Source organism: Macaca fascicularis, chromosome 11 (assembly GCF_037993035.2).
Source record: "Macaca fascicularis isolate 582-1 chromosome 11, T2T-MFA8v1.1".
In the NCBI taxonomy this organism is placed as follows: Eukaryota; Metazoa; Chordata; class Mammalia; order Primates; family Cercopithecidae; genus Macaca; species Macaca fascicularis.
In genome coordinates, this window is record NC_088385.1 from 4,443,471 (window position 1) to 4,469,745 (window position 26,275).

Consider the following 26,275-nt stretch of genomic DNA (forward strand, 5'->3'; position numbering starts at 1 on the left):
TAGGTCAGTCCTTTGCCTTCTCTGACTTCTTTTCTCTCAACATCCCAAGGAGTTGCTCCGTGTCCATAAGAATCCCAGGCGGTAGGGAGGTCAGATGGTCACCCATTCGCCGGGTGAGGAAAGGAACCACGGGGAGGCACAAACGTGCGCAACAGGCCTAGGTTCAACCTGACTTCTCTAAACTCCAGTTCTCTCCTTAGGCTCAAAGAATAACGAAACCAAACACACAAGTTCCTAGGAGGATTACTGAAGTAACACACGGAAAATCACTCTGCAAGCTGCTATTCAAATGCTAGTAATTTTTTACTGTCACAATTAGGACTAGTTTGAATATCTTTTGTCTCTTAACCCGATGCCCTTTTTTTTTTTTAATTGCTCATTCATCCATCCGTTCATTCAGTAATGACTTTGACTGTTTGTGAGGAGTCAAGTGCTCCACTATATCCTGGAAATAGGAAGCTAAAATAGACAACGAAGAGAAGGAGTGCATACGCTGGAGGTGAGCCGGGCCCTCCGCAGGTGCAAGGCAGCCAGCGTGGGTGTCACCAAAATAGGTGTGTGAGCTAGGACCAAGGGAGTGGGGAGGGTGAGCAAGGGGCTTTGCTGCAGTGGGGCTGGCGGAGGGTTCAGGGGGCTTCACAGGCTCATAATGTGTTCCCTGTTCCCACGCATATGACCCTCTTTCCTCCCCTTCTGTGGGACAGGATCTGTGAGGACCCTAAAAATGATCACTCACTGCAGATCCTACGGGCACCAGCTGACCCTGATGGACGCGCTGGAGGCTCAAATGAGGTTGAGCTGGCCTGATTTGTTTAAAAACAAAAATGACCATTAATGAGAATAACTAGATTTCTGTAAGAACCACTCACACCACAAAGAAAAAAAAAAATTCCACTCAAAACCATTTTTTAAAATCCTGGATGTCTAATTTGCAAACTTGAAGCTCCAGGGGAAATTTTCCCAATTTAGAGTCGATTGCTCCCCGTTGTGCATTTAGTTATGATTAATCATTCTAAAATTTACCAGCCAGGGTCCTGTCACGGTTCGTTGAACGAACTTTCCATCATCTTTATGGAATAAAAACATGGATCCGGACAGTGACAGCAATGCAACCTTGAGCTGAGGCAGTTTGAGTGACGTGGGGTCCAGATTGGGCATGGAGCTCTGCAGCCTATGGCTGCTCAGAATCTTAATATCAATAGCTTAGACTCCCTTGAACATCCTTTGCATGGAGGAGAAGGGAGGACTGCTGCTGTGTGTGCCCACACAGTTCCTTGAGCCAGCCTAATGCCCTATGTTGGCCAATAGCCCCTAGTGAGCTGGCATAAGCCCCAACATGAGAGGTAGCATTTTGTAGATTTGGAAATTGCATTTGGAAGTTTAAGTGGTTGCTGGTGGTGACTACAGACTACAGGAAGAATATCCATGGTGATTCAGCTGGACAGTTGTATTTGGCTGCACAGAAACAATGTGACCTCTTAAAAATAAAAATAAAAGGACCCAGGAAGTGTTGAAAATGACAGTCACACTGGAACTCGCGGGCACCATCTTTTTATTGATGCCAGCTGTCTCCACCACTGAATCTTGCAGAATGCCTGACACAGAGCAAGTGTTCAGTACATATTTGAAGAACCACAGCTTTCTGACACTGCAAAGAATTTCAGATTCAACCTCCCTTCTTTTTTATTTTCCTAACGAGGAAAATAAAAGAGAGGAGATAGTTGATCGAGATTAGCTGTCAGCTGGAACAAGAGCATAAGTTGCTGTCTTTTAGGATTCCAGGATAAAGTTGTGCAGGTTGAGCACAAAAGCACCGGCGAAAGGGAATAATTGGAGTCTGAAAGCCAGTCCAGCACTGGATTGAAGGGAGATGTCTCCTTTTCCTTTGACAAAGGGCTCATCTCCTCACCAAGGCAACTGTGGGGCCATGTCGACACTGAGAAATGTTTGCACTTGAATAGATGTAGAAGGGTGATGCTAAGAGAACAGAAGTCCAGACTGTTGAGCATTTTATAGGGTTAACTGATTCTTCCTTTTTGCAAGCAGAGATTGTGATTTTTGCTATTCTGTGACTACTGTATCTATCTATCATCCATCTGTCTTCTATATCATCTATGTATATCATCTGTCCATCTATCAATAATCTCTTGTAATCCATATTGATGAGGATACAGCAACTAATGGATAAGAGGGCTAACACAGAGAACAGCAGCAGCAGTAACTGTCTTTGGGGGACACCCGAGGAATATTTCACACGTACCTGTTGTTAGACTAGATAATGGATTACTGCCTGTCTGTTTCCTGCAGCTCCTAATGGAGTCCTGTCCTAAAAACCTGTCAAGGGTGGAGCCTTGTTCTAAACACTCAGGGTGGAGGTCATGAGGCCCCAGAGGCAGGAGAAAACATCTTCCGGGGCTGCAGGGAGGTCATGATATAAATGCAGGAGGAGGACCTGACCCATAGCCACACAGACACAGGCAGACATTAGGGAGGAACCTTCAAGAAATGTACAAAGAAAAAAAAAATAAGGGAGGCCATTAAAGACAATTTTTAAGTTTACAAAACTAAGACAAGCCAGGCTTTGCGTGCAAATGATTCGGCAGGTGAGTCATGCATATATTTGTCAGTTCTCTTTCAAAATAGGAAGTAAATTAGGCACAATGTTTGCATGTTTAAAAATCCTTTACTTTGCCCCCCTCTGAATTTTCTTAGTGCAACCTGGGCCCTGCTCTCAGGTGAGCTCCTGCTCTGGGGTCTCTGAGGCCCAGAGAAACTTCGACACCTACCCCTCCCAGTCCCTCCAGACCTTTTGGAGAATAGATCTTCCTGTTTCTACTTTTTAATGGTAGGGGCTGATGAGTAGTAACCATCAGGAGGGCCACACAAGCCTGAGCCTCACTGTAGAGTGATCAGGGTCAATGCACGTGTACAAAGTACCTTACTCCTTGTAGAACAGGCTGTATCTGATTAAAGCTTGATTAAATACCACATAGTGGAGAGTAAACTGTCATCAGAAGCTGCTAATGGACACTCCATCACCTGCATTATTCACTGTGAAGACACTAAGTAAAGCCAGCAAACGGTGTGCCCTTTGCCATCCAGGAGCCTGCAGTCCAAATTAATTTTCATGAAACTCAGATTCTAGGCAGATGTGGTTCTTTTGATTTCTACTACTAAGTACAGGCCATTGTTCATTTTTCCCAGCAAAGCTCGGGCATGGCATGAGGTTTTTTTTCAGAGGATATTGCAGAATGAGAGTTTCAGAGCATGAATATATGTAACCTGTCAAAGGAAAAGTTCAGGAAGAACAAGCTGACCAGTACATCGGCCCGCCAATTTCACCATGGTCTCGAAACTAGCTTGCTCAGATCTTTACAGCAACAAATATAAAAAGGGACCTCAAAATTTTGTATATGTTTATGTCAGTTGATCAAAAACTCACCTAAAAGTGTCTCCTCCCACAGAGGAAACTGAAGCTCTTGGAGATAATTCATAAGCAGAAGCCATGGGGACAGGGGCTTTGACCCTGACCCTATCTGCTTCCCCTCTCCATCTGTGGATCAACAAGCAGGAATATGTCAGATGATCTCCACCTTCTGTTGAGCTTCAGCTGTGGGCCTGGCACTCCACATGTGTTATTTCATTTAATCAATACAATCACTCTCTAATAGATATTGCCTTTCCTGGTTCTTCACTTGGGAATTGGAGTTTAGTTAGGTCAAGTAACTTGTCTAAAGTCATACAGCTAATGGTGAGAAGGTCTGGCTCTTAAACCTAGGTTTCCCTGACTGCAGAACCCATGCTCTCATCAAAATATCAATTGTCTCCCTCACAAACACTAGAAGGGCACCCATTTGGTACTGAGCCTGGCTGTGAACAGATGCAAAAGCAATAGAGGAGGCATCTATGCTTTCTTTGGGTTTGAATGGTCACGGTAACCTAACATAGGGTGGGGGCCTTGAGAAGAGTTTTAGAGTCATGTCTTATCAGATCTGGGCTCTGTTTCCACTACTGCTACTCAACCTCTCTAAGCCTCAGTTTCCTTAATTGTAAACAAAAGTAACAGTTGACCCTGAACACCACAGGGGTTAGGGGTGCCAATCCCCCATACAGTTGAAAATCCAAGCGTAATTTTTGACTCCCACAAAACTAAGCTACTATCAGCCTAGTGTTGACCAGCAGTCTTGCTGATAACATAGTCAGTTAACACATATTGGCTGGGTGTGGTGGCTCATCCCTGTAATCCCAGCACTTTGGGAGGCCAAGGCAGGTGGATCATCTGAGGTCAGGAGTTTGAGACCACCCTGGCCAACATGATGAAACCCCATCTCTACTAAAAATACAAAATTAGCCGGGCATGGTGGCACATGCCTATAATCCCAGCTACTTGGGAGGCTGAGGCAGGAGAATCGCTTGAACCTGGGAGGCGGAGGTTGCGGTGAGTCAAGATCTTGCCATTATACTCCAGCCTGGGAAACAAGAGTGAAACTCCGTCTCAAAAAAAAAAAAAAAAATTATCATATATCTGGTATATGTATTATAGACTGTATTCTTATCATAAAGTAAGCCAGAGAAAAGAAAATTGTTAGGAAAATCCTAAGGAAGAGGAAATATATTTACTACTCATTGAGTGGAGGTGGATCAGCATGAAGGTCTCTGTCCTCATTGCCTTCACATGGAATAGGCTGAGGAGGAGGGAGAGGAAGGGCTGGCCTTGCTGTCTCAGGAGTGACAGAGGTGACCAAGGTGGAAGAGGTGGAAGGGGAGGTAGACACACTTGGTGTAAATTAAAAAAAAAAAAAAATCTGTGTATGAGTGAACCTGTGCAGTTCAAACCCGAGTTGTTAAGGGTCAACTGTAATGTGCTTACCTCACAAGGCTGTTGGAAGGATGATGTAATACTGTGCATGTGACAGGCTTAGCGCTATGCCAGGCACATAGTAATGGCTTGATTTATTTTACAGGGAAAACGTGCAGGTAGTTTTCAATTATGTTGGTATAAACTAGCTTGGTGAAGGGTGAGCTATGTCACATCCTAAAAGTAGAATCGGAATAGGGCTGAAATCTGGAGCTCTGGCCCTGAAGTGAGGTGCCTGTGGTTCCTGGGTGGGGTCCTTGCAAAGCATGGCCCTGGGGTTCTTATTTTCCAGTCATCACCATATTTAAGGGTAAAGTGGAAGAGGTGGAGCTGCCTGTGGAGAAGGTGGACATCATCATCAGCGAGTGGATGGGCTACTGTCTGTTCTATGAGTCCATGCTCAACACGGTGATCTTTGCCAGGGACAAGTGGCTGGTAAGTGTCCTGCATGCTGTCCCTGCATTGGTCGGCTGGCTGTCCTGCTGCTCTACCCAAGGCCTGCAGCCTAGGGGGCATACAAGGACTTCAGAGAAGACTAAGGCTAGGAGGTCACTGCCCCAGGCCCCTCTCTTTAGAGCAGATCTGTATCAGGGACTAGAATGGTCGTCTTGGGTCCAGCATGTGTAACCATCAGAGTGGACTTCTGTGGGTCTCACCTCGGCCTCTTTTGCAATAATAGACATTCATTCTCCCAAGTTAAAGGTCCGTTTTGGTCAAGAAGTACTTAGGACTTGCATGGCTGCCAGAACCAGGTGTGCTAGTCATCTGGATTTCTCAAGGCCAAAGTCATAACATCTCTCACTGCTCCTCACTGGGTTTACCTTCACCCCACCTCACTTGTCCCATTGACCCCACTTAGGTCCCTTAAATTCTCCTTGCTCCAAAATAAAAATTGAGCATTGCTGTCCCAGCCCTCGCCCCAGACAAGGTGGCAGTCCACTGCATGAGAGATGCTGGCAAGGGGGTGCTTGTCTGGTGACTCTATGTGCGGTTCAAAATGTGATGTCTTTGTCAGGTGAATAGATTACGAGACCCATTTCCCCACAATTCATCAACAGAAACCTGGAGGGCTTATGTTTCCAGACCGGGCAGCTTTGTACGTGGTAGCGATTGAAGACAGACAGTACAAGGACTTCAAAATCCACTGTAAGTCCCCACTTGCTTCTCCTGTGGATTTCCACCGCACGGTTGGGGTGGGAGGCACTCCAGTGGGCCCAAGATGAGCAGGCAGTGGCATGAACACCATTGCTGTCCCTGAGGAGGAGCTTATCTGGGACCGTTTCTGGAGTCTGCTCTCCAAATGTTTCTATCTAGTCCCAAGGGTGCAAGGTTTACCGAGAGAAAATAAGCCATATGGCTAGGATGAGAGAAATGTCCTGGGGTGAAAGCATGAATGCAATGTGAATTAAAAATTGGACTGAGGGCCAGGCGCGGTGGCTCAAGCCTATAATCCCAGCACTTTGGGAGGCCGAGACGGGCGGATCACGAGGTCAGGAAATCGAGACCATCCTGGCTAACCCGGTGAAACCCCGTCTCTACTAAAAAATACAAAAAACTAGCCGGGCGAGGTGGCGGCGCCTGTAGTCCCAGCTACTCGGGAGGCTGAGGCAGGAGAATGGCGTAAACCCGGGAGGCGGAGCTTGCAGTGAGCTGAGATCGCACCACTGCACTCCAGCCTGGGCGACAGAGCGAGACTCCGTCTCAAAAAAAAAAAAAAAAAAAAAAATTGGACTGAGGCAGCAGAAGCTGAGTTTTTGCAGAGATCAGCAGGGCAAGTGGCTTGAAACCTGGGAAGATTCCGTTAGCCCAGAAGTCCACTGCAGAGGTCAGGAGTGGCAGGTCTCTTACCAGGCCAATTGTTTCGAATCCTGCCTTCATTCCACTCCAACTTATCAAAATAATACTGATTCTCCTTCATATTCAAATACATATCATGTGAGGTTCTTTTGAGGAATAGGTAGCATAGGGGGTGGGAAAGAGTGGAGATTTTGCTTTGAACAGTCAGACAAAAGGCGAGTGTGCATGTGCATGTGTGCACAAGGCAGGGGCTCATACCTAAATGTGTATTCTTAATGCCTTATCAGCTAGGAGCGTGTGGTTCTCCGAGAACAATAAAGCCAAAAAACCTGGTCTGAAAAGGGCTGTTTTCCTATTTCTCATAAAGTGTAACACTTCTCTGTGACACAGGCCTGATCCTTAATGAGATTAAACCAAACATGTTTTTGTAAAGTTGGACGTGGCTGTGTCTCCTCACCCAGAACCAAATACAACAAAGGAGAAAAGCGCCCCTCAAACAGGCAAACCCCCAAAACTCCAAATTAAAGCAAGAGGCAGCAGCTCCAACCTGTCCATCAGACTGGGCACATCTGGGGTTCCTGCCCCAACAGGGCGGTCCATTCCTATTTGGCAGATTACTGTGGAGGGGCTCACAGATAGAACAGAAGAATAAATGCCTCCAAGAGGCTAAGACTCCATCCACAGTTCAACAAATTGAGGCTCCGTGGATTTAAACAATTGCCATCTGATCGTTGTTAGTGGCACTGATGAAAACTCAGCTGGACCCTGCTATGGTTGTGTGTATTTGTCTGGGTTCATCCCTTTCTGGAAATACAAAATCAAAGTGCGAAGTTCAGAGCCAGGTTCAGAAGAAGACAAAAGTGGGACGGCTGTTTGAAGCTCTGTGCCCTGGAAACCCTCTCTGGTTGCTGTCTGCCTCCAGCCAATCTGGTGTGATTTCTACTATTTGACCTCCTGGGGGAAGGAGGCAAAATACCAAATGAGGACAGTGAGAGGTAGGGGGGCCCAGGTTAAATGCTTTGCACACCGCCAGCCCTGAGTTTAAATCTTGGCTTTGCCATTTCCTAACTGGGTAACCTTGAGCAAATTATCTAATATCTTTGAGCCTCAGTTAAGGGATAATCTTCTCAATCCCACAGACTTGTCATGAGGATTAAGTGAGATGACGTATATTAAAGGACATGACAGTTCTTGGTCCTATAATGGGACTAGATGGGATCTAGTTTCTGACTGTGTATCTAAGCCCCTTTCTGCCACGGGCTCTGGCAAGTGAGCCTGACTGCCAAGCCCCTGGTGGCTCAGAATCTAGGACAGATGTACTCTCATGGAATATTGCAGACACAACTCAACAGTGAGTGTTGATCAAATGCATGTATAAATAGGACATATTCTGCCCTGGAGCTGCATTTTGGAGTTCTTGCTGTGCAATTGTACTGAACAGTGTTTTGAGGAGGAAAAGTTCTAGGTACATTCTTCATTCTCACGTTCACTTAAATATTTATTGAGCTCCAACCTGAGGCACACCTCTTTAACAAACTTTCTCATGATTTCCACAACAAAGATATCTGTGTCGGGAACCTCTGCAGGTTTGCACATTGCAATGAGCCAGCCTGGGGCCGGGAGGGGCTCCTAAGGCACTGGCCCCAGACTGGAGATCATGTGATTTATTTCTTTGATTCTCATTGCGGTGTTCATACCGTCTGGAAAAGGAAAAAAATCTGAAAGTTAGCACCATCTTTTCTTGTGCCTATTCTAGAGTCTCTGAAAAATACCAACCTTCTCCCCACCCCAAAAGAACACTAAGAAACAGACACTTAAAATGTATTTAAAATACTGTTTTCTATTTACATTTTTAAAAACAATCTTTTTTTTTTTTTTTTTTTTTTTGGTAAAGGAAGCAAACCCACTTACAAATTCATTTCAAATACATGGAGATTTTGGTTACTATGAGTTCTAAATCAGAAGTAAAGCACAAAGGTTGCTGGTTGCTAAGGCAACAATTGTAAGCAATTTTCTATTGGCTCAAGAATCAGCTAAGAAGGAAACATTTTGAAATGAGGCAGGAGAGTGAGACACATTCAGCCCCTTTCAGAAAGTAAATTGTTAGAGGGAGAGCTTTCTTTCCTTTCCTCTCCTTTCCTTTTCTTTTATTTCCTTCCTTCCCGCCTCCCTTCCCTCTCCTCCTTTCTTCTTCTTTCTCAACCATACACAGCAACATGGAAGTGTAAGAATGAGCACAATGCAGAACCCGCCCTCCATTTGCTCACCAATGAATAGAGACCACATGGAGAGAGAGATGCATGTCTGGTGTATACTAGGCTCACAATACATAATATTGTTGAAAGAAGGGAGGGAGGGAGGGAGGGAGGGAGGAAGGAAGGAAGGAAGGAAGGAAGGAAGGAAGGAAGGAAGGAAGGGAGAGAGGGAGCGAGGGAGGGAGGAATGAAGGAAGGAAGGAAGGAAGGAAGGAAGGAAGGAAGGAAGGAAGGAAGGAAGGATGGAAGGAAGGAAGGAAGGAAGGGATGGAGGGAGGGAGGGAGGGAGGGAAGGAGGGAGGGAGGAAGGAAGGAAGGAAGGAAGGAAGGATGGAAAGAGGGAGGGAGGGAAGGAAGTAGGGAGGGAGGAAGGATGGAAGGAAAGAAGGGAGGGAGGGAGGGAGCAAGTAAGGAAGGATGGAAGGAAGGAAGGAAGGAAGGAAGGAAGGGAGGGAGGGAGGGAGGGAGGGAAGGAGGAAGGAGAACCAGCAGAGGGATGTGCAAGGTGTAGTATTTAACTCTTAGAGAGGAGCAATCATTTTACGAACATTTTCTACTATAAAGGAGATACACAGAATTTCAAAAATGGAAGGCAACTTGGTGGATATTCTATTCAATTTCATGCACAATACATGAATTGCACCCAGTGCATGAATCTACACCCTGTAGAGAATGAGAGAGATGGCCACCAGTTTCTTGGCTGATGAGAAGACTGGAAGAAAGAGCTCATGCAGAGGTGGCAGTGCTTACAGCTTGATGGTTGAAGGGCAGCCCTCTTGGATGGCTCAGCTGCTGTCTGTGGGCTTCACTTCCCCTCATGACATCCAGAGTTTCCTCTGGCTCCAGCCCATTTTATGCAAGGATTCCACTTTGTTCCTGAGAGCCTAAAATGTGTCAATCTATTGTAAACACTTTCCCTTCTGCCCAGAGAAGAATCTGTAAGTAGCATCTGGTGGCACTTGTTCTATTTTTCCCTGACCTCATTGTGAGGCAGTCCCATTAGCCTCATCAGAGAAACTCAGATGGTTGGGGCTGGGGTGGTGAGGGAGGATGCAACTACAGTTCTCTCCAATCAGAAATCACATTTCTCCCCTGGTACTTAATTTTTTTTCCTCAGGCTGTTTTTCAGATTTCTCTCTTTATTGATTTTCTGCAGTTTGATTCTGATGTGTCTAGGTGTGTTTTTCTTTTTATTTATCCTGCTTGGGGTTACATGGAATTCTTCCATCTGTGGATTGATTGTTTCGTTAGTTTAGAAAAATTTCAGCCGGTATTTCTACAATTTTTTTTTCTGCCTGTTTATCCTTCTCTGTTTCTTCAGGAACTCCCATTATATGAAATATTGTTTGATATTATCCCATGAAGCTTGGATCCTCTATTTTTTTCACTCTTTTTTTTCTCTTTGTGTTTAAGTTTGGATCATTTTTATTGCCCTGTTTTCAACTTCATTGGTTATTTCCTGATATATTCATTCTGCTAATAAGTTCATTTTAAAAAGTCTTCTTTTCTTACATTGTTATTTTGATTTCTAGCATCTCCATTGGCTTTTTGAAAAAGTTTCCATCTCATTAATGAAATTCTCCAGTCATTTACACACACTGTCCACCTTTTCCACTAGATTCTTTAACATACTTAGTATAGATACTTTAAAATCTTGTTGGATAATTCTAACATCTGAGCATCTCTAAATTTGTTCTGTGACTTTTTTCTTACGATAATAGGTCATATTTTTCCCTTTTTCCTGTGTCTTATAATTTTTCATTAATGCTGGACATTGTGAGTCAAAGGACCAGCAGAGACAGGTGAATCACATCTATGCCCAGAAGAGAGCATTGCCTCTGCCAGGCTATTAGAATGAGGGTGTGAGTCAATCCAGTCTGTAGTAATAGCAGATTTGGGCTTTGTTGTTGCTTTAATTATACACATTATGCCATAGTATAGTCCCTTTCAGGAGTCTGTTTTCATCCAATAACAAAAGCTTCACAGGTCTCTCTGATAGAATTTTTTAAATTTCTAGATAATCATTATATTTCTTGATGACCAATGGCTCTTACCCCACATACACTTACTTGGCATACGGTATACAATTGCAACAAATAATTAATGTGATTGATTTATATCCTACTCCATCTCTGCTCCACTTCTGGTAAAAAGGGCTACTGGGAAATAAATGGCTATAGCAGAAAGGAGGAAAAAAATCTAATGCCTTGGGTGATCTGTGTTCTGAATGATTGAAGGTGGGGCAGTCCAGCTGAGGAGATGAGACCCAAATTAACCCATATAAAGGTAACTAAGACACCAGGCATTGCAAAACAGTGCAGGCATTAAATGTCTGGGAATGACTCTCAATTCAAAGAGCATTATCTGTGGGCCTATTCTGTGCCAAATGCTGTACTATGGGTGTTGAGGGTACAGGAGAGGTTGTATGGTCAGAAGCGTTTAGAGAAGGTCTCACAAAGGCTATGAGACATTAAGATCACATTTTGGGACTTGAAGACACTAAAGATCATGTACCTCACAGGATTCCAAACTGGCTGGAATTGTCTGTATAGATTTGTAAAACTCCAGCTCCCTGGCTCTCAAATCTGGAAATTCTGATTTAGTAGGTCTGGCGTGGGCCCTGGAGTCTGCATTTTAAAAACTGCTCCAGGTGATTCTAGAACACAGAACCACCGAACCCAAGTCCTTATTTTATAAGTAAGCCCAGAAAAAAGGATTGATTTGCACATGGCCACACAGCTTGCATGGCAGCAAAGCCAGAGCTCAAACCACATAATGATAACCACTATTATGTATCAAGTGCTTTCTGTGTGCCAGGCACTGTCTTATGCACTTTACATATATTATCACATTTAATCCTCATAACAATCTTATGGGATCACCATCATTATCATCATTTCCACTTTAAAGAATCCTTAGAAACCAAGGCTTAGAAAGGTTACATTTGTGCCTAAGATTATACAGCAAAGAAGTGGCAGAGCTCAGATTTGAACTCCAAAGCCTAGGCATTTAACCATTACACACATTGACTCTCAGGCTTTTGCTTAGCACTAGCAGTGAACTCAAACTCCAGGCAGAGTCCAGGGAGGAAAGAGCAGGTGCATAGCTGCAAGTCTCTTGAGAAAGACACAGAAGGCAATGTGTTTCAGTGTGTGTGTGGATACACATACACACTATGTGTGTGGATAGCTATACACATACACAGAGGGTGGATAGCTATTTTCACATTCTAGAGGGAAGTCTTCTCTGAAACCTGCCCTGTTGCCAACTAAGCAGCCTCCTCCCCACAAAGTAGGTTTTAATTGGGAGTTTGGCACCAGCCTCGGGTGATTTAATGGGATTCGATGGGCATCTTTTCCTCAAACCGGAATTTCACAAGCACTCATCCTCTGGGATTACTTTCTCTGCCTTCTTTTCCCAAGAAAGAAGCTCTTTGTGTGCCGTATAAAAGAATCAGAGTCAAAGGAGCAAGCTGTCACTGACCATCCACACCTCCTGCCGCACGCACCCACTCTCCTAAACACACACAGGAACATACGTTCCCTAAGGTCCTGTTTGTTTGATGAATGTTTTAAAATACAATTTAATCCTGTAAGATTTTAGGGAAAAGCATTTCTACTTCAAGGTATTTTGAAACCCGTTGAGAAAACAGATGAATGAGATTCAGGTGCCCAGAAACTAAAGAGTCTGCTAGGGCATCCTCTCTGCACTATAGGGGGAGAAATCTTGCATTCCTGGTTGCTGTCACGGATGGGCCATGGCAGGTGAAGGATTTAGGGGATATGCTGGGCTTGAGCCCTTGCCCCTCTGTTTCCCTAATGTGTGATCATGGGCCAGATGTTATATGTGAGCCAGATGCCAACTTCTCCCAGCCACAGTTTTCTTATCTGTAGCATAGCAATAGCCTCATGTGGTTGCCGGGTAGATTAAATGAAAAACCTAGCCTGGACTGAATGATCAATCAATGATTGCAATTATTGGCCAGGCACGGTGACTCATGCCTGTAATCCCAGCACTTTGGGAGGCCGAGGCGGGCAGATCACCTGAGGTCAGGAGTTCAAGACCAGCCTGGCCAACGTGGCGAAACCTGGTCTCTACTAAAAATATAAAAATTAGCCGGGCGTGGTGGTGGGTGCCAGTAATCCCAGCTACTTGGGAGGCTGAGGCAGGAGAATCATTTGAACCCGGGAGGTGGAGGTTGCAGTGAGCCCAGATTGGGCCACTGCACTCCAGCCTGGGCGATGGAGCCAGACTAGTCTCAAAATAAATAAATAAAAGAGCAATTATTACCATATTAAGGGTGATCCTGGGTCATCAGACTTGAATTAATTTCTCACCAACTCCTAAATCTTTCTCCCTCCCCAACAAAGTATCTTATGAGTAGCCCAAAGAGGACAAGGAGCACGGCTGAGAGGGTTTGTGTTCTACTTGGGGATAGTTTCTCATGGGGTGGATCTTGGCATATGAGGAAGGCAGAGATGCTCCTGGACCCACCCAGGTGAGAAAACTGAGGTTCAAAGAGGTTAGGTCATTTGTACAAAGGCTGACCAGTAAGTGGTGGTGCTGGAATTTCAACTGTAGTTGATTTCACTGTAAGAGCCCATGATTCTCTGTGCTGCCTTAAAGGTTCAGTGGACGGGGACAGGAAAAGGGAGAGAGATGGGCCTTCTAGGTCTTCTAGGTGTGGAGAACAGCTGGAGCCAGCATAGGAATAAGAACGTAGAAGACAGATAAGGGAGTTCATAGGAGACGCTGCAGGCTTGGGGAGGGGACAGGAAAAGGAAGAGTCAGCTAGCCTGGGTTCTAGTCTTTGCCCTGCCGCACTCTAGCTGTAGGAGCTTGGAGCAGTTTCCCAGCCTCTCTGAGCTCTAGTTTACCTAACAACAAAGTGGGACTTACGTTTTCCCATGGTCAAAATGGGAAATGGGGGTGAGCATTTGGCACATTGCAAAGTGCCCCCCGCTGAGCAGTTCTGCCTCAATTTTGATGCAAGGGAACTCGAGCTGCCACTCAGCCCTCAGGCACGCTGTGCTCTAGGACTCAGGGGGTTGGGTGAGCTTCTGGGGGTCCTGCACCTGCCTTCACGTCTTGCTCTGCTCCCACAGGGTGGGAGAATGTCTATGGCTTTGACATGACCTGCATCCGGGACGTGGCCATGAAGGAGCCTCTAGTGGACATCGTGGATCCAAAGCAAGTGGTGACCAATGCCTGTTTAATAAAGGTCTGGACACTCATCCGGGGTGGACCTGGGTGTGCTGGGAGCCCCGCTGTGCCACCCTGGAGTCCAGGCAATGCCGGCTCCTGCACAGCCCCCACCTGGTGAGGCAAGGCCGCCTTGGCCAGAGCCTGTGGTGCTCCATAAGCACAAGTCAAAAGCTGGCAGTCCGCCTGGACACAGCCACTAAGAGAGTGGCTCCATGGTGGCACGGATGAGGGAGGGCCCCAGCACAGGGGCCCCGGTGGCGTGCAGGAGGGTGGGGGTGTAGGGAGGGGAGGGGCATGGAGGAGAGGACACCTGGAAGAGGAGAGCGTGCTCAGGTTTGGGGCAGTTGGCCCATTCAGAGGCAGACGTCTCTCTTAGGAAAGAAATCCAGGACCTCAATATGCTGTGTAGTCATCATCATGCTCCCGCCTCCAAGCACACCTCTGCCCTGGTGGCCTGCCAGATAGAGCTTCCAGCTGCCCCTTCCTGAGCGTCCCTGTTTGCACAAGCTCTAAACCAAGTGTGTCCAACCTGCGTCCTCCGGGCCACATGTGGTCCAGGATGGCTTTGAATGCAACCCAACACAAATTTGTAAACTTAAAATATTATGAGACTTTTTTGTGGGATTTTCTTTTTAGCTCATTAGCTATTGTTAGTGTTAGTATTAGTGTATTTTATGTGTGGCCCAAGACAGTTCTTCCAGTGTGACCCAGGGTAGCCAAAAGACTAGACATCCCTGCTCTAAACACCTTTTCCCAAGGCTTCCTTCAGTGCAGATGAAGAAGAGCTGGTCAGCATCTTTGCCACACCAATCCCTAGTACATGCTTTTTATTAAAAATTCAAACATGTCCAGTTAGATAGAGTAAAGGTGAAAGGTGCCCTCTGCCCCTCCAGCCCCATCCTCCTCCAGAGGTAACCACTGCTCACGGGCTGGGTTGCCTCTGCCAGTCCTTTTTGTATGCATTTGCATTATATATGCTAATATATTATGTTGAACAATATATAAAACTATTGATATTTGACAGTTTTTTTAAAATAAAGAGACACATCAATTTCATATAATTCAAGCCAAAAAAAATTTTTTTGAGACAGAATCTCATTCTGTCACCCAGACCGGAGTGCAGTGGCACAATCACAGCTCGCTGCAGTCTCGACTAACTGAACAGTTTCATGTAGCTCAAGCTATTTTTTTTTTTTTTTGAGACAGGGCCTCTCCCTGTCACCCAGGTTGAAGCGCAGTGGTGTGATAATGGCTCACTGCAGCCTCACTGAGGCTCAGGTGATCTTCCTGTCTTAACCTCCTGAGTAGCTGAAGCTATAGCTACGTGCCACCAGGCATGGTTTTTTGTTTTGCTTTGTTTTTGTTTTTTGTTTTGTTTTGTTTTTGTAGTGATGGGGTTTGGCCATGTTGCCCAGGCTGGTCTCAAACTCCTGAGCTAAAGTGATCCACCCATCTCAGCTTCCCAAGTGCTGGGATGACAGGCATGTGCCACCACGCCCAGCCCAGGTTGGTTTTTAAATTTAAAAATCAGCCCACCTGAGTCTCATTTGCTAACATGCTGGCCTACTATGCTCCTGCACGCATCATTCTTTTGCTGAAAGTGTCGGGGCAGGGTACTGAGCTGGAATATTTAGAGTAGGATAAAGGGATTGGAGTTCGGGGCCTCTAAGGATGTGGGGAGGTTTCTGAAAGACTGGTACAACTGCTGCTTTGCCCACATGGAAACTGTCCTTTGTCCTGGACACAAGCCTTGCTAGGAAGAACTGTACCCGTTGGGATGGAGTGTCACTGTGGCCTTCAATAAGGACCTCACAGGGCAAATAAACCTAAAATGAACCTCATCAGACCCCATCAGATGCCCCCTCTCTTTAGTAACATCCTGCCTGAGAGGTTTGGCTTTGAGTCTAAGCCTCAGACTCTCCATTCACAGGGTTCTCACTATTTCATTCAGACTTTTTTCTGGGTCCAGGCAGGATTAATTGTGAGCAAATGTGTCCTTTTGTTTCTCCGTACCAGTCCCTCTGTCCCTGAAGCCTCTTCCTCTTTGTCATCCTAAACAAGAACAAGGAAAGTATGCCCCCAACAAGAAGTTCACCCATAGTGCAAGGCACTTCTGTAAATGTAGAATAGATAGAAGTCTACTGGAGCAACTGAATTTGCCGAAATGACATGTGGCAGTGACATTTACCAGTAGGCATCTGCATGTAATGGCTTCAGCTTGGGGATAAAATTCCTTCAATGTTCTTGGACCCAGGTTGCTCTCTGCCCCGACCCAGCCCCCACTGGCAGGGGTGGCCACTGCATTTCTGTTTGCATTGCCGGACACGTCAGCCACCATCCTGGCTCTCCACTCCCCAGGCAAGAACTAGCAGGGCCTTTCACTTGGTTAGACCTGAGTGTATCCAGGGACAAAGCAGCCAAGGAGTGTCTGGAGGGGTGCGTGTTCTGTACACTCCTTATGAAAATTCCCGGGGCTCTGGTTCTGTCTCAGGACTCGCGACCTGTAATGATTTCCTGTCCCACGCTGGTCCCTTTCTTCCTCCGTGTTCCTGAGAAGGAGAACGATTGTCTGTGTTTGCTTCTGCTTCCAGGAGAGCCCTTCCACCAGCTCTCTCCTGCTAATGTGCTAAGCTGCGTCTTGCCGAGTCTGTTGGGAAAACACTTGCCCTTCTTCACACACTTAATTGCTATTTTCATCGCTATTAACATTGCAGAGTGTGACACTTTATTATAATTAAGACTCTATTTTGACCAGACTTCTGCTCTGAGACATCCATTTGTAACATTATTTAGTGGTGGGGATCGCAGCGGCCAGGGGTATTTCTGAGTAATTTATGCTGGCAGAGCCCTCTGTTTCAAGCGGGTCACCTGAGGCCAAGTCAGTGGGTCTCCCTGGGTCTCAGAGCTGCTGTTTCTGCTGCAGAAAAGAGGAAGCCTCCTAGTCGAGGGGCCGGGCTCTGGGGAGTCAGGGTAACTGGAGCTGATATGTAGACTTTGGTTGGGGGTTGGGAGACCTAAGCCCAGAGGACCTTTTTGTCTTCGAAGCCTAGCTACAGCTGATCCCCTCCTCACAGATGGCCTGGATCCCCGCTCCAAAAGACCACCTGCCTTTATTGTTGCCATTATAATGTGCGGCTTCAATACTTTTGGTCCTAAAGGCTTTTGTTCCATCAGAGGCCTCTATTAAGATGCAAATGTCTCAGAGATCTATTGAATGCTGTCAGCTATAAGAGTTGATAGCTGACATTTGGTTGATGGACATCTGACAGCAAGATCCTTTAGAGGTGGAATTCCTGCCCGATGGGGTGAGGGGTGTGTGTGTGTGTGTGTGTGTGCACGCACACATGTGATAGAAGGAGAAAGTAACCACGTCTAGATTGTAAGCCATAAGGAGTCATTGAAGGTTGTAGATCCAGAGAGTGACATCGTCTGGATGAACCTTAGTTATGAAGGAGGGGCCTGAGCAAAGAAGGAAGTCTTCAAGCAGGGAGACCTGTTCTGAGAAGATGATTGATGAGTCAACACATATTGCTGTGTATCAGGTGTTGCTGTGCACTGAGGATACAAGCCAATGAGGTGTAGCTTCTGCCACTGAAGGGCTCCAGTGCACCGGCCAGGGCAAGCTTGAAGGTAGTGAGGCTGCTGAGATGAGCCAGCAGTGAGATCGGAACGCTGTGCTACACTGGTGACCAAGGGAACCAAGAAAGAAAGATACCAGGGATCTTGGAAAGGGCCTGGAGCCTGGCTGATTGGCCCTGAGAAGGTGATGGAAAAGTCAGTAAGGGTAAGACACTGTGATGCCATTAACAACAATACAGGCAACCAAGGCTTGTCCTAAGAGTTTTTGAGCTGGAGGAAACCTGTGGACACCATGTGGCCATGTGGCTGGGAAGGATAATGAGCATTATGAAGGCTGACAGATACTCAGTATAAAAGTTTCCTAGATTTGAGCAATGGCCCACACTAACAGATGACATGTAATGAAGGACCCCTACCCTTGAGGGCTGTGGTGGAGGAAGGGGCTTGGCAGACCTAAATGCAGGCTGAGCCAGCAGTGTGCTCTTTGGGAATACAGGCTGCTATAAGTATGTGCCAATGCAGGGAAATGGAGGACCTGGTGTGGTCAGTGTAAATCTCAGTTTTGCAAGTAGCAGGACCCACCTGGAGGAGAAAGGCCCGGGTGATGAGGGGTCAGACGTCATGACTTATGAGGAATGAATAAAAAGCAAGAGAAAGCTCGTATTGGAGAAGAAAAGGTTTAAGGGAACTGTGTGAGTTGGAACGGATATTTGGCTTCTTCTGTGGGTGGAAGTTACAGAGGGATGAGTGTGAACTTTCTTCATTAGTTTTGAAGAAGGATCTAATGACTAGAGATGCCAGGACATGGACTGATCTGCCTGGCAGATAGTGAATTCTCCATCCCTAAAGGTGTTCAGCAAGCACTAGATAGGTGTTCAGCAAGCACTAGATGGGTGTTCAGCAAGCACTAGATAGGTGCTCAGCAAGCACTAGAAGGGTGTTCAGCAAGCACTAGAAGGGTGTTCAGCAAGCACTAGACGGGTGTTCAGCAAGCACTAGACGGGTGTTCAGCAAGCACTAGATAGGTGCTCAGCAAGCACTAGAAGGGTGTTCAGCAAGCACTAGATGGGTGTTCAGCAAGCACTAGACGGGTGTTCAGCAAGCACTAGATGGGTATTCAGCAAGCACTAGAAGGGTGTTCAGCAATCACTAGACGAGTGTTCAGCAATCACTAGACGGGTGTTCAGCAATCACTAGACGAGTGTTCAGCAATCACTAGACGGGTGTTCAGCAATCACTAGACGGGTGTTCAGCAAGCACTAGACGGGTGTTCAGCAAGCACTAGATGGGTGTTCAGCAAGCACTAGAAGGGTGTTCAGCAAGCACTAGATGGGTGTTCAGCAAGCACTAGATGGGTGTTCAGCAAGCACTAGATGGGTGTTCAGCAAGCACTAGAAGGGTGTTCAGCAAGCACTAGATGGGTGTTCAGCAAGCACTAGATGAGTGTTCAGCAAGCTCTAGATGGGTGCTCAGCAAGCTCTAGATGGGTGCTCAGCAAGCTCTAGATGGCCACTAGAGAGGAGGTTCTTGCCTTGGATAAAAGGCTCAGCTTAAGAAGATGGGCTTTATAATCCCATCAAATTCTGCATGCTTGACCAAGGGCTCACCATTCAATTACTTCTTGTTCCCCATCTTTGGGCTCTAGACACACAGTGTAATTGGCATTTGAATGTGACCTCACCAAGGGCCTCCCACATTCCCCTAAACCTGTAATCTCACCTTCTTCCCAATCAACAGTCAGAGAGCTTCAGCTTCCACAGAGGATGTCATGGCTGCACACCCCAGATCCCAGCAGGACTCTCATCTGATTGGTTCCCTTAACCACTTTTTCTCTGTCCACCCTGGTGGAGTTAGGACTTCTCTTTGAAGGCCCCAGGATACTTTGCATCTGTTTTTCCTTTATTTATCTTAGAAATATATCGAGACAAAAGCCTTTTAATCACTTTGTTGGTCTTGTTTTCCTACCCTCTGGTCCCTCTCTCCTAATTCCTGCTAACAATTCCATCTTCTGGGCCTCAGGAGGTCCCTGTGGAACCATCCAGGCACACAGATGGCCTTCTGGCTCTTACAGAGTTTTCAGGACAGAGGTCCTTGCCACACAACCTTGACTAATGGGAAGTTCTTCCTTGCGCCTCCCTAGAATCTGTCGGGATGCATCTTGGGCTCTGGTAGGTTTGCCCTGCCTCACAGGGCCAGCAAGCAGCAGGTCAGCATTCTTCTATAGAAAAGAACAGCACAATGCGGACGTCTTTCAATTCCACCTGCTCCCCATGCGAGATTGATTTTCAGCCATTTTCCAGTTGAAATTCTTAGAGTTATTAGTTCTTCATGTTCCACGTTCCCCGGTCAGAACTGAAAATTCTCACTTCTTATTTTCCCCTTTTATTTATTTTTGAAAACAGTCCAGCCTTGTGAAAAATGGCCAGCAGAACTTTCCTAAGCTCAGTCTGTGACTTTGTAGGCTCAGGTCCTTACTCCTAATGTCATCCTTGAGACCTCCTATTGCTGGGAACTTGAGTATCAAAAAATTGGGGAAGGGGTAGTCTGGTTCATCCACATCACTGGAGGGCCTGATAAAACACAGATTGCCATTTTGATCCAGCAGGTCTGACCCCCTCAGAATTTTCCCCCAGGTACTGTTGGTGCTGATCTTTCAGGGACCACATTTTAAGAATGATGGATGGAGCAGTGCCTGGGTGGACCACTCGAGGCTGCTCTGACAGGTGAAGGGATGCATTGTCTAATTAATCCTCCTGTTCTCTCCCTTCCCCATCATCCCTCTGTCGCCCCAAACCCCCGCAGATTTACCTTCTGAATCCTGCTCCCCTCAGGTTTTGATTCAAATCCATTTGCATCATTGCTTGAGCATACTCTACCCTAGAAAGGATGGAGGAGGTGATTGGGAGGGTGGTGGGGAGCCTGAAAAATTACCCCAAGATCCCTCAGAGAGCCGACAGACCACAGTCTCTCATAGAACGAGGCTGCTGACCAGGACGCAGACTTGGTGGAGGCGATAAGTTCCCGGCATTCTCTCTTCTCTGGGCTGCAGGAGGTGGACATTTACACAGTGAAGACGGAAGAGCTCTCGTTCACATCTGCATTCTGCCTGCAGATACAGCGCAACGACTACGTCCACGCCCTGGTCACCTATTTTAATATTGAATTTACCAAGTGCCACAAGAAAATGGGGTTTTCCACAGGTGAGCTGTTTGTTGCTTCCCAGAGCCGCCTCCCTCTCCCATGCTTCCTCAAGTCTTTGTGGGGTGACCAGAGCTGGCCTTGACTTGGGGAGAAGGAGCTGGGTGTTAGCTGGGTGACACCCATCAACCTCTCCTACCATGGAGGAACTGTGCATCCTTACACTTGTGCTGTCCGAGGGGAAGGTAAATAATGTCGTGGTTGTTACAGCCCAAGTTGAGAGTGTGCTGGATGAGGGAGAGGCAGGAGGTAGGGCTCATGAAGGGGTCCTGAGACCCTTCAAATGCATATTTGTTCAGGTAACATTTTCTGAGCACATTCTGTGTGGTGGGTGTGGATAGAGTTGAATAAGCCTAGTCTGCACTGCCATGCCTCTGTGCAGGACACAGCCTGTCTTGCAGCAGCCTGCACACTGGCCTCTATGTCTCCTTCCCTTCTCCCTTACTTTCACACCAACCCATCCTTCATTAAATCTCTGATGGTGTTCCCCCAAGATCACCCCACTCCCAAATCCCAGCCCCACTTCCGAGGTGCCTCGCTGCCTGCAGTAGATAAGCCCGGCAAATGGGGATCCCATGGCCTGGCCCTGGTCCACTCTCCAGCCTCATTCCTCACCACCCCTCTTGGCCAAGCCCTGTCCCATCTACCCCACAGATGGCCCAGCTTCATTGAGCTCCTTGCTGACTTCTCAACTCAGTGAGGCCTCTTCATTCTCTGGGCCATGGCTTCTGCACACACCAGTCCTTGTCCATCCAGGTGTGTCCTGGAGGTGGGAGGGGCCTTTGTCAGAGGCTCTCATCATCCCCTCTTCTCCTGGGTCAGTCTGTGAGGGCAGCCATAACAAATTACCCAGGTTTGGGGGCTTAACCACACATGCAGTTCTGGAGGCTGGAAGTCCAAGGGCAAGGTGTCAGCAGGGTGGATTTCTGGTGAGGGATCTCCTCTTGCCTTGTAGTTGGCCACCTTCTTGCTGTGTCCTCACGTAGTCTTTCCTCTAGGCTCATGAATACTTGGTGGCTCCATGTGTGTCCTAATTGCCTCTTCTAAGGACACCAGTCAGACTGGATGAAAGTAGTCACCTTTTTTAAAGCCCTTTTTCCAAATACAGTCACATTCTCAGGTACTGGGGATTAGGACTTCAACATGAATTTGGAAGGGGGTTACAATTCAGGTGGTAACACCACCCCTGCCCCATCTCTTCACCTGGTTTCCTGTCTCAGCTCAGGGGTTACCTGATCCCCACCTTCCCTTTGGGTCAAGGTTCGATGTCCTCAGGGCTCCCTGACATCCCGTGCATGTGCCTGTCATGGTGATGTTTCAAGTGAGACACATGCACAACAGCAAGAAGAAATCAGGACAAAAGGGCATAAAAAGTCAAAGAAAACATTCTCACTCCCAACCCATCCCACTCCCACTCTTCAGAGGCAAATATTGTTATTAATGATTTCTTTTGTATCATTCCACCAGATTTCAGTGGGTGCACAAGCACATGCATATCCATAGACGCCTCTTTTTTTGGCTTTTTATTTTGAAATAATTATAGATTCACAGGAAGTTGTAAAAATAGTACACAGAGTTGTGTGAACCCTTTGCCCAGCTGCCCCATTGATGGTGTCTTATGTAAGCGTAGTACAGTATCAAAACTACACGATTTTTTAAAACTTAGATTGGATCCTACCCTCCGCACTGCCCTCGGCTACCTTTTCTTTATTTAACAATGTTATCTTGGTGATATTCTCATAGCCTCACAGAGATACCTAGCTTCTTTTTTTAAACAACCACACAGGATTCCAACACAGGGCCTATACCACTGTTTATTCAGCATTTTCACTCTTTCTTGCAACCGTCAGTCTCCTGCATGAGTAGGGATCAGATCTCAGTGATCTCTGCATTCTAGGCTTCTAAAGCACAGTTCTTAACAAATGGCTCTAAGACGTGTATGATGATACGAACCCTGCCCTTGAGAATGTGTTCCTATTGAGTCTTCCTGGGAATTGGGAGCATGTCATCAGGGGGTGAGGAGGTGAGTAGTTGCATGTCTAGCAGCGGGAGTGGGGAGGTGAGTTCTACCAGAAATCGAGGACATGATTCTTTACTTCCAGAAGCCATGATGACAATGATGCTTTTTTTCATTTTTTTTTCAGAGACGAGGTCTCACTCTGTCTCCCAGGCTGGAGTGCAGTGGTGCAATCATAGCTCACTGCAGCCTTCACCTCCTGGGCTCAAGTGATCCTCCTGCCTTAGCCACCCAAGTAGCTGGGACTACAGGCACATGTCACCATGCCTGGATAATTTTTAATTTTCTTTTTCTTTGTAGAGATGGGGTCTTGCCTCATTGCCCAGGCTGGTCTCAATGATTCCCTTTTACCTATGGAAAGAGAAGCAAGAGACAGATTAATCTCTTCACAGAAAGGCTTTTCCCAGAACCAGTGCCTCTTGACTACTGAGATTGGATTTTCTGGTTTCTGTCAGCCAGGCAGTGCTGGTGCTTTCCTGCCCTGATCTGGGTCATTATCCGCTGCTGCCCTCCTCACAGGGGCAGTACATGTCTTCCCAGTGGGCAGGAGCAGGCAGGAGGCGGAAGGCGGGTTTCACTTTGATCTTGAAGGATTGAGAGGACTGTGCCTAGCAATGGTGAGAGTGGGGGTAGTGAGGGAGCTGGGGAGAAGCCTTCTTGGGGACAGTGGCTGTGATTGGAAGCTAGGGGTGAAATCACAGAAGCTGGCTCTGCCTATTCAATCACCAGGATGATGTCTAACCCAGGGCCTGCCCTGCTGTAGGTGATGAGAAAGTCAGTGGGCAAGGATACTCTGGAAAAAGTTCTAAGTTTCCAAAGCCCAGGCTCCATCCCTGCAGCTCTCAGCCAGAGTTTTATTTTCCTTGAGATGATCTATTAATATTTCTAGCCCCAAAATCAAGCAAACAGCTGCTGGACACTGTCTAGAGATGGCTCCCTGGCTCTGTAGTGTCAGGGATGACATTCTTCATGGTCCCATGTGGAGGAGCCTGGATTAAGCTCACATCCAGAATCAAGACATCAGCTCTAGGCTGCCTGAAAGATGGTGAGGATTTGCCCTGAGTGCTGAAGGCTCTAACCCAGTGGCTTTCCTTCCTAGTCTTTGGTCACACTCCCACCACAGTCCCACGTGGCTCAAAGACCACGGATCTAAACCCAGCTGTGAGCATGCTCCTCTGTCTTTCTGCAGTTATGGTGTTATGCCTCCTCCCTTTTGCACAGAATTCCACATGCTTAGGTTCTGAAGACATTTGGAGGTCCTCCAGTCTCCAGTTTGTCATGCCTTAGGGAAGTGGTTTTCAAAGTGTGGTCGCTGGACGGGTAACATCATCAGTATCACCTGGGAAATTGTTAGGGTTGCAGATTCTCAAGCCTCACCCTGGACCTCCTGAATCAGAAACTCTGAGGGTGGGGGCCGACAGTCTGTGTCTTAACAAGACCTCCAGGTGATGGCGATGCATGTTCCAGCTTGAGGCCCCACTGCCTCTGTGCAAGGCCGCCCTGAACCAGAGGGCTGAGAATTTGACCAATGTTGACTTTCTTCCGGAAAGGCTATTCCACCTCCTCACTCAGGTATACCCTCAGGCCTCACCAAGACTCTTTGCTTTCTGGCTGATGTAGATCCCTCTTCTTGGCACATGCCTATATGGGTAGCAATAGGGGTGGGAGAATAATGTGTTGAGTTGCTTTCTCAGCCACCTTCCTATATCAGCATGGGGGCTCTGTTTCTAGCAGGTAGCCAACTTCTTTCCCAGTTAATGTGGGTTAGCAGCGGGGTATACTCAGACCATCTAGACTCTGACAACCGACTGAGTAACGCTTTCTGTTTTTGTGGATCTCAGATGCACAGACTTAATCTAATTCTTGGCTCATGCCATGTGTCATTATTGGACCATTCATGGTTCACTTTTTGCTAATTTATATATTAATACAATGAATATCTATGAACTCACCATGTAACTCAGCAACCAGATTATAAATTAATTACTATTAACTAGAACATAAAATAGTAACTAGAGTAAATTAATAAATACTAACAAAATAAATTAATAAAAACTAATAAATAAAATAAAGGTATTAGTATTACTATTAGAAGGTAAATACATCAGTTAATATTAAAAATAAATAGTTTTTCACTAAAATATAAATATTAACTAGAAAGACCATGGTAATAACTGTAATGATTATAATAACTAAGTATAAATAAATTAATGCATATTCACATTAATTTGCTTACACTTATTAATTCGAGCCATGCCCTGACTCAATGACTGAAATGCTGCTACACCTCTGCATCTTCCTGGATGCCCCACCCCATCCCACCTCCCGTAGAGATGAGCATTATCCTGAATTTTGTGTCCCTTATTCCCTTGCTATTTATGAAAAGTTTGATCACATGGATGTGTGTGCCTAACCAAGGTATTGTTTGGTCTCAGCTGTTTTTGAGCTTGATGCAAAGTGTAGCCTGCTGTGTGTGGTCCCTCCACATCAACCCCCAACTGAGTTTTCTGTTCAGCCCAGCAGTAGCACGCTCTGCGGGCCAGTTAGAAGCACATTCCGTACCACACAACCTGAAAAATGATCCCTTCTAATGACTCCGACATCTCTGCAGCTCCAGGCAGAATCTGTCACAAACAGGCACAGACACCCAGGGTTCCAGGCCGTGGCAGCCCGTGGGCACAGTGCCCCCCGACCACAACACATCCTCAGTGGGGTGGGAGTAGAAGTGGGAACTGGGGCCTCTGGGGCTGCTGTGTAATCCAGGAAAGTCAGGTAGCCGGTAGAAGGGCAGGAGCCCCAGCAGACGCAGGCCTGGGTGCAAGCCCTAGTTTTTTCAGGTATCAGCAAGGTAGGCAGATCAGACATTGGAGAGGAGTTTGAGCAAGTTACTTTCTGGGCCTTGGGCTCAGGCAGCCCCTTTCTGCCATTGACATCCCATGACATTGAGTCATTTTCCCACATTAAAGAAGCTTCTTGGTGCATAGTCCTCCATTCTACAAAAGGCTTGTGAATTCTCTAAGGAATATAATTCCAAACTTACAGCTAGAAAAATTATATCCCAGAAAGGATGACCAGGCACTTAGCCATTGATCAGTGAGGTGGGACGCAGGATTCCATTCCCTTCCCAAAAGCACCAGGAAAACTCTGGTGAGAGGCCAGGCCCTGCCATTTGCACCCTCAGCTCCCTGTATCCCCAAGCCCCATCCTTGGTCATAGCACCCACCCTACTTCTCACTATTTGCCTGAATGTCTTCTCACTGAGGCTGTATGATCGGGGGAGGAGGGGACAACGTGGTGTTCATCGCATTTGCTGTTCCCCAATTCTAGAGCCTTACTTGGCCTGTGGCAGGCATCCTAAGTGGAAGT

At 46.6% G+C, this 26,275-nt stretch overlaps 1 protein-coding gene and 1 long non-coding RNA gene across 5 annotated transcripts in view; both read left to right on the forward strand.

The window, feature by feature from the left end:
• PRMT8 (protein arginine methyltransferase 8) overlaps positions 1–26,275 on the forward strand; it is a 177,979-nt gene that overhangs the window by 146,378 nt on the left and 5,326 nt on the right. For 3 of the 4 annotated variants that reach the window (XM_065523583.1, XM_005569836.4, XM_074006110.1), the window contains 4 exons: positions 5,151–5,293; positions 5,917–6,004; positions 14,016–14,131; positions 20,744–20,894. In XM_065523583.1, coding sequence (XP_065379655.1) covers positions 5,151–5,293; positions 5,917–6,004; positions 14,016–14,131; positions 20,744–20,894 — 498 coding nt within the window. The remainder of the gene's footprint in view (positions 1–5,150; positions 5,294–5,916; positions 6,005–14,015; positions 14,132–20,743; positions 20,895–26,275) is intronic. The other variant, XM_074006109.1, reaches the window with a different exon arrangement.
• On the forward strand, positions 6–4,347 carry LOC135966136 (uncharacterized). Its single transcript, XR_010579247.1, has 2 exons — positions 6–499; positions 705–4,347. It is a non-coding gene; the product is annotated as an uncharacterized lncRNA (long non-coding RNA).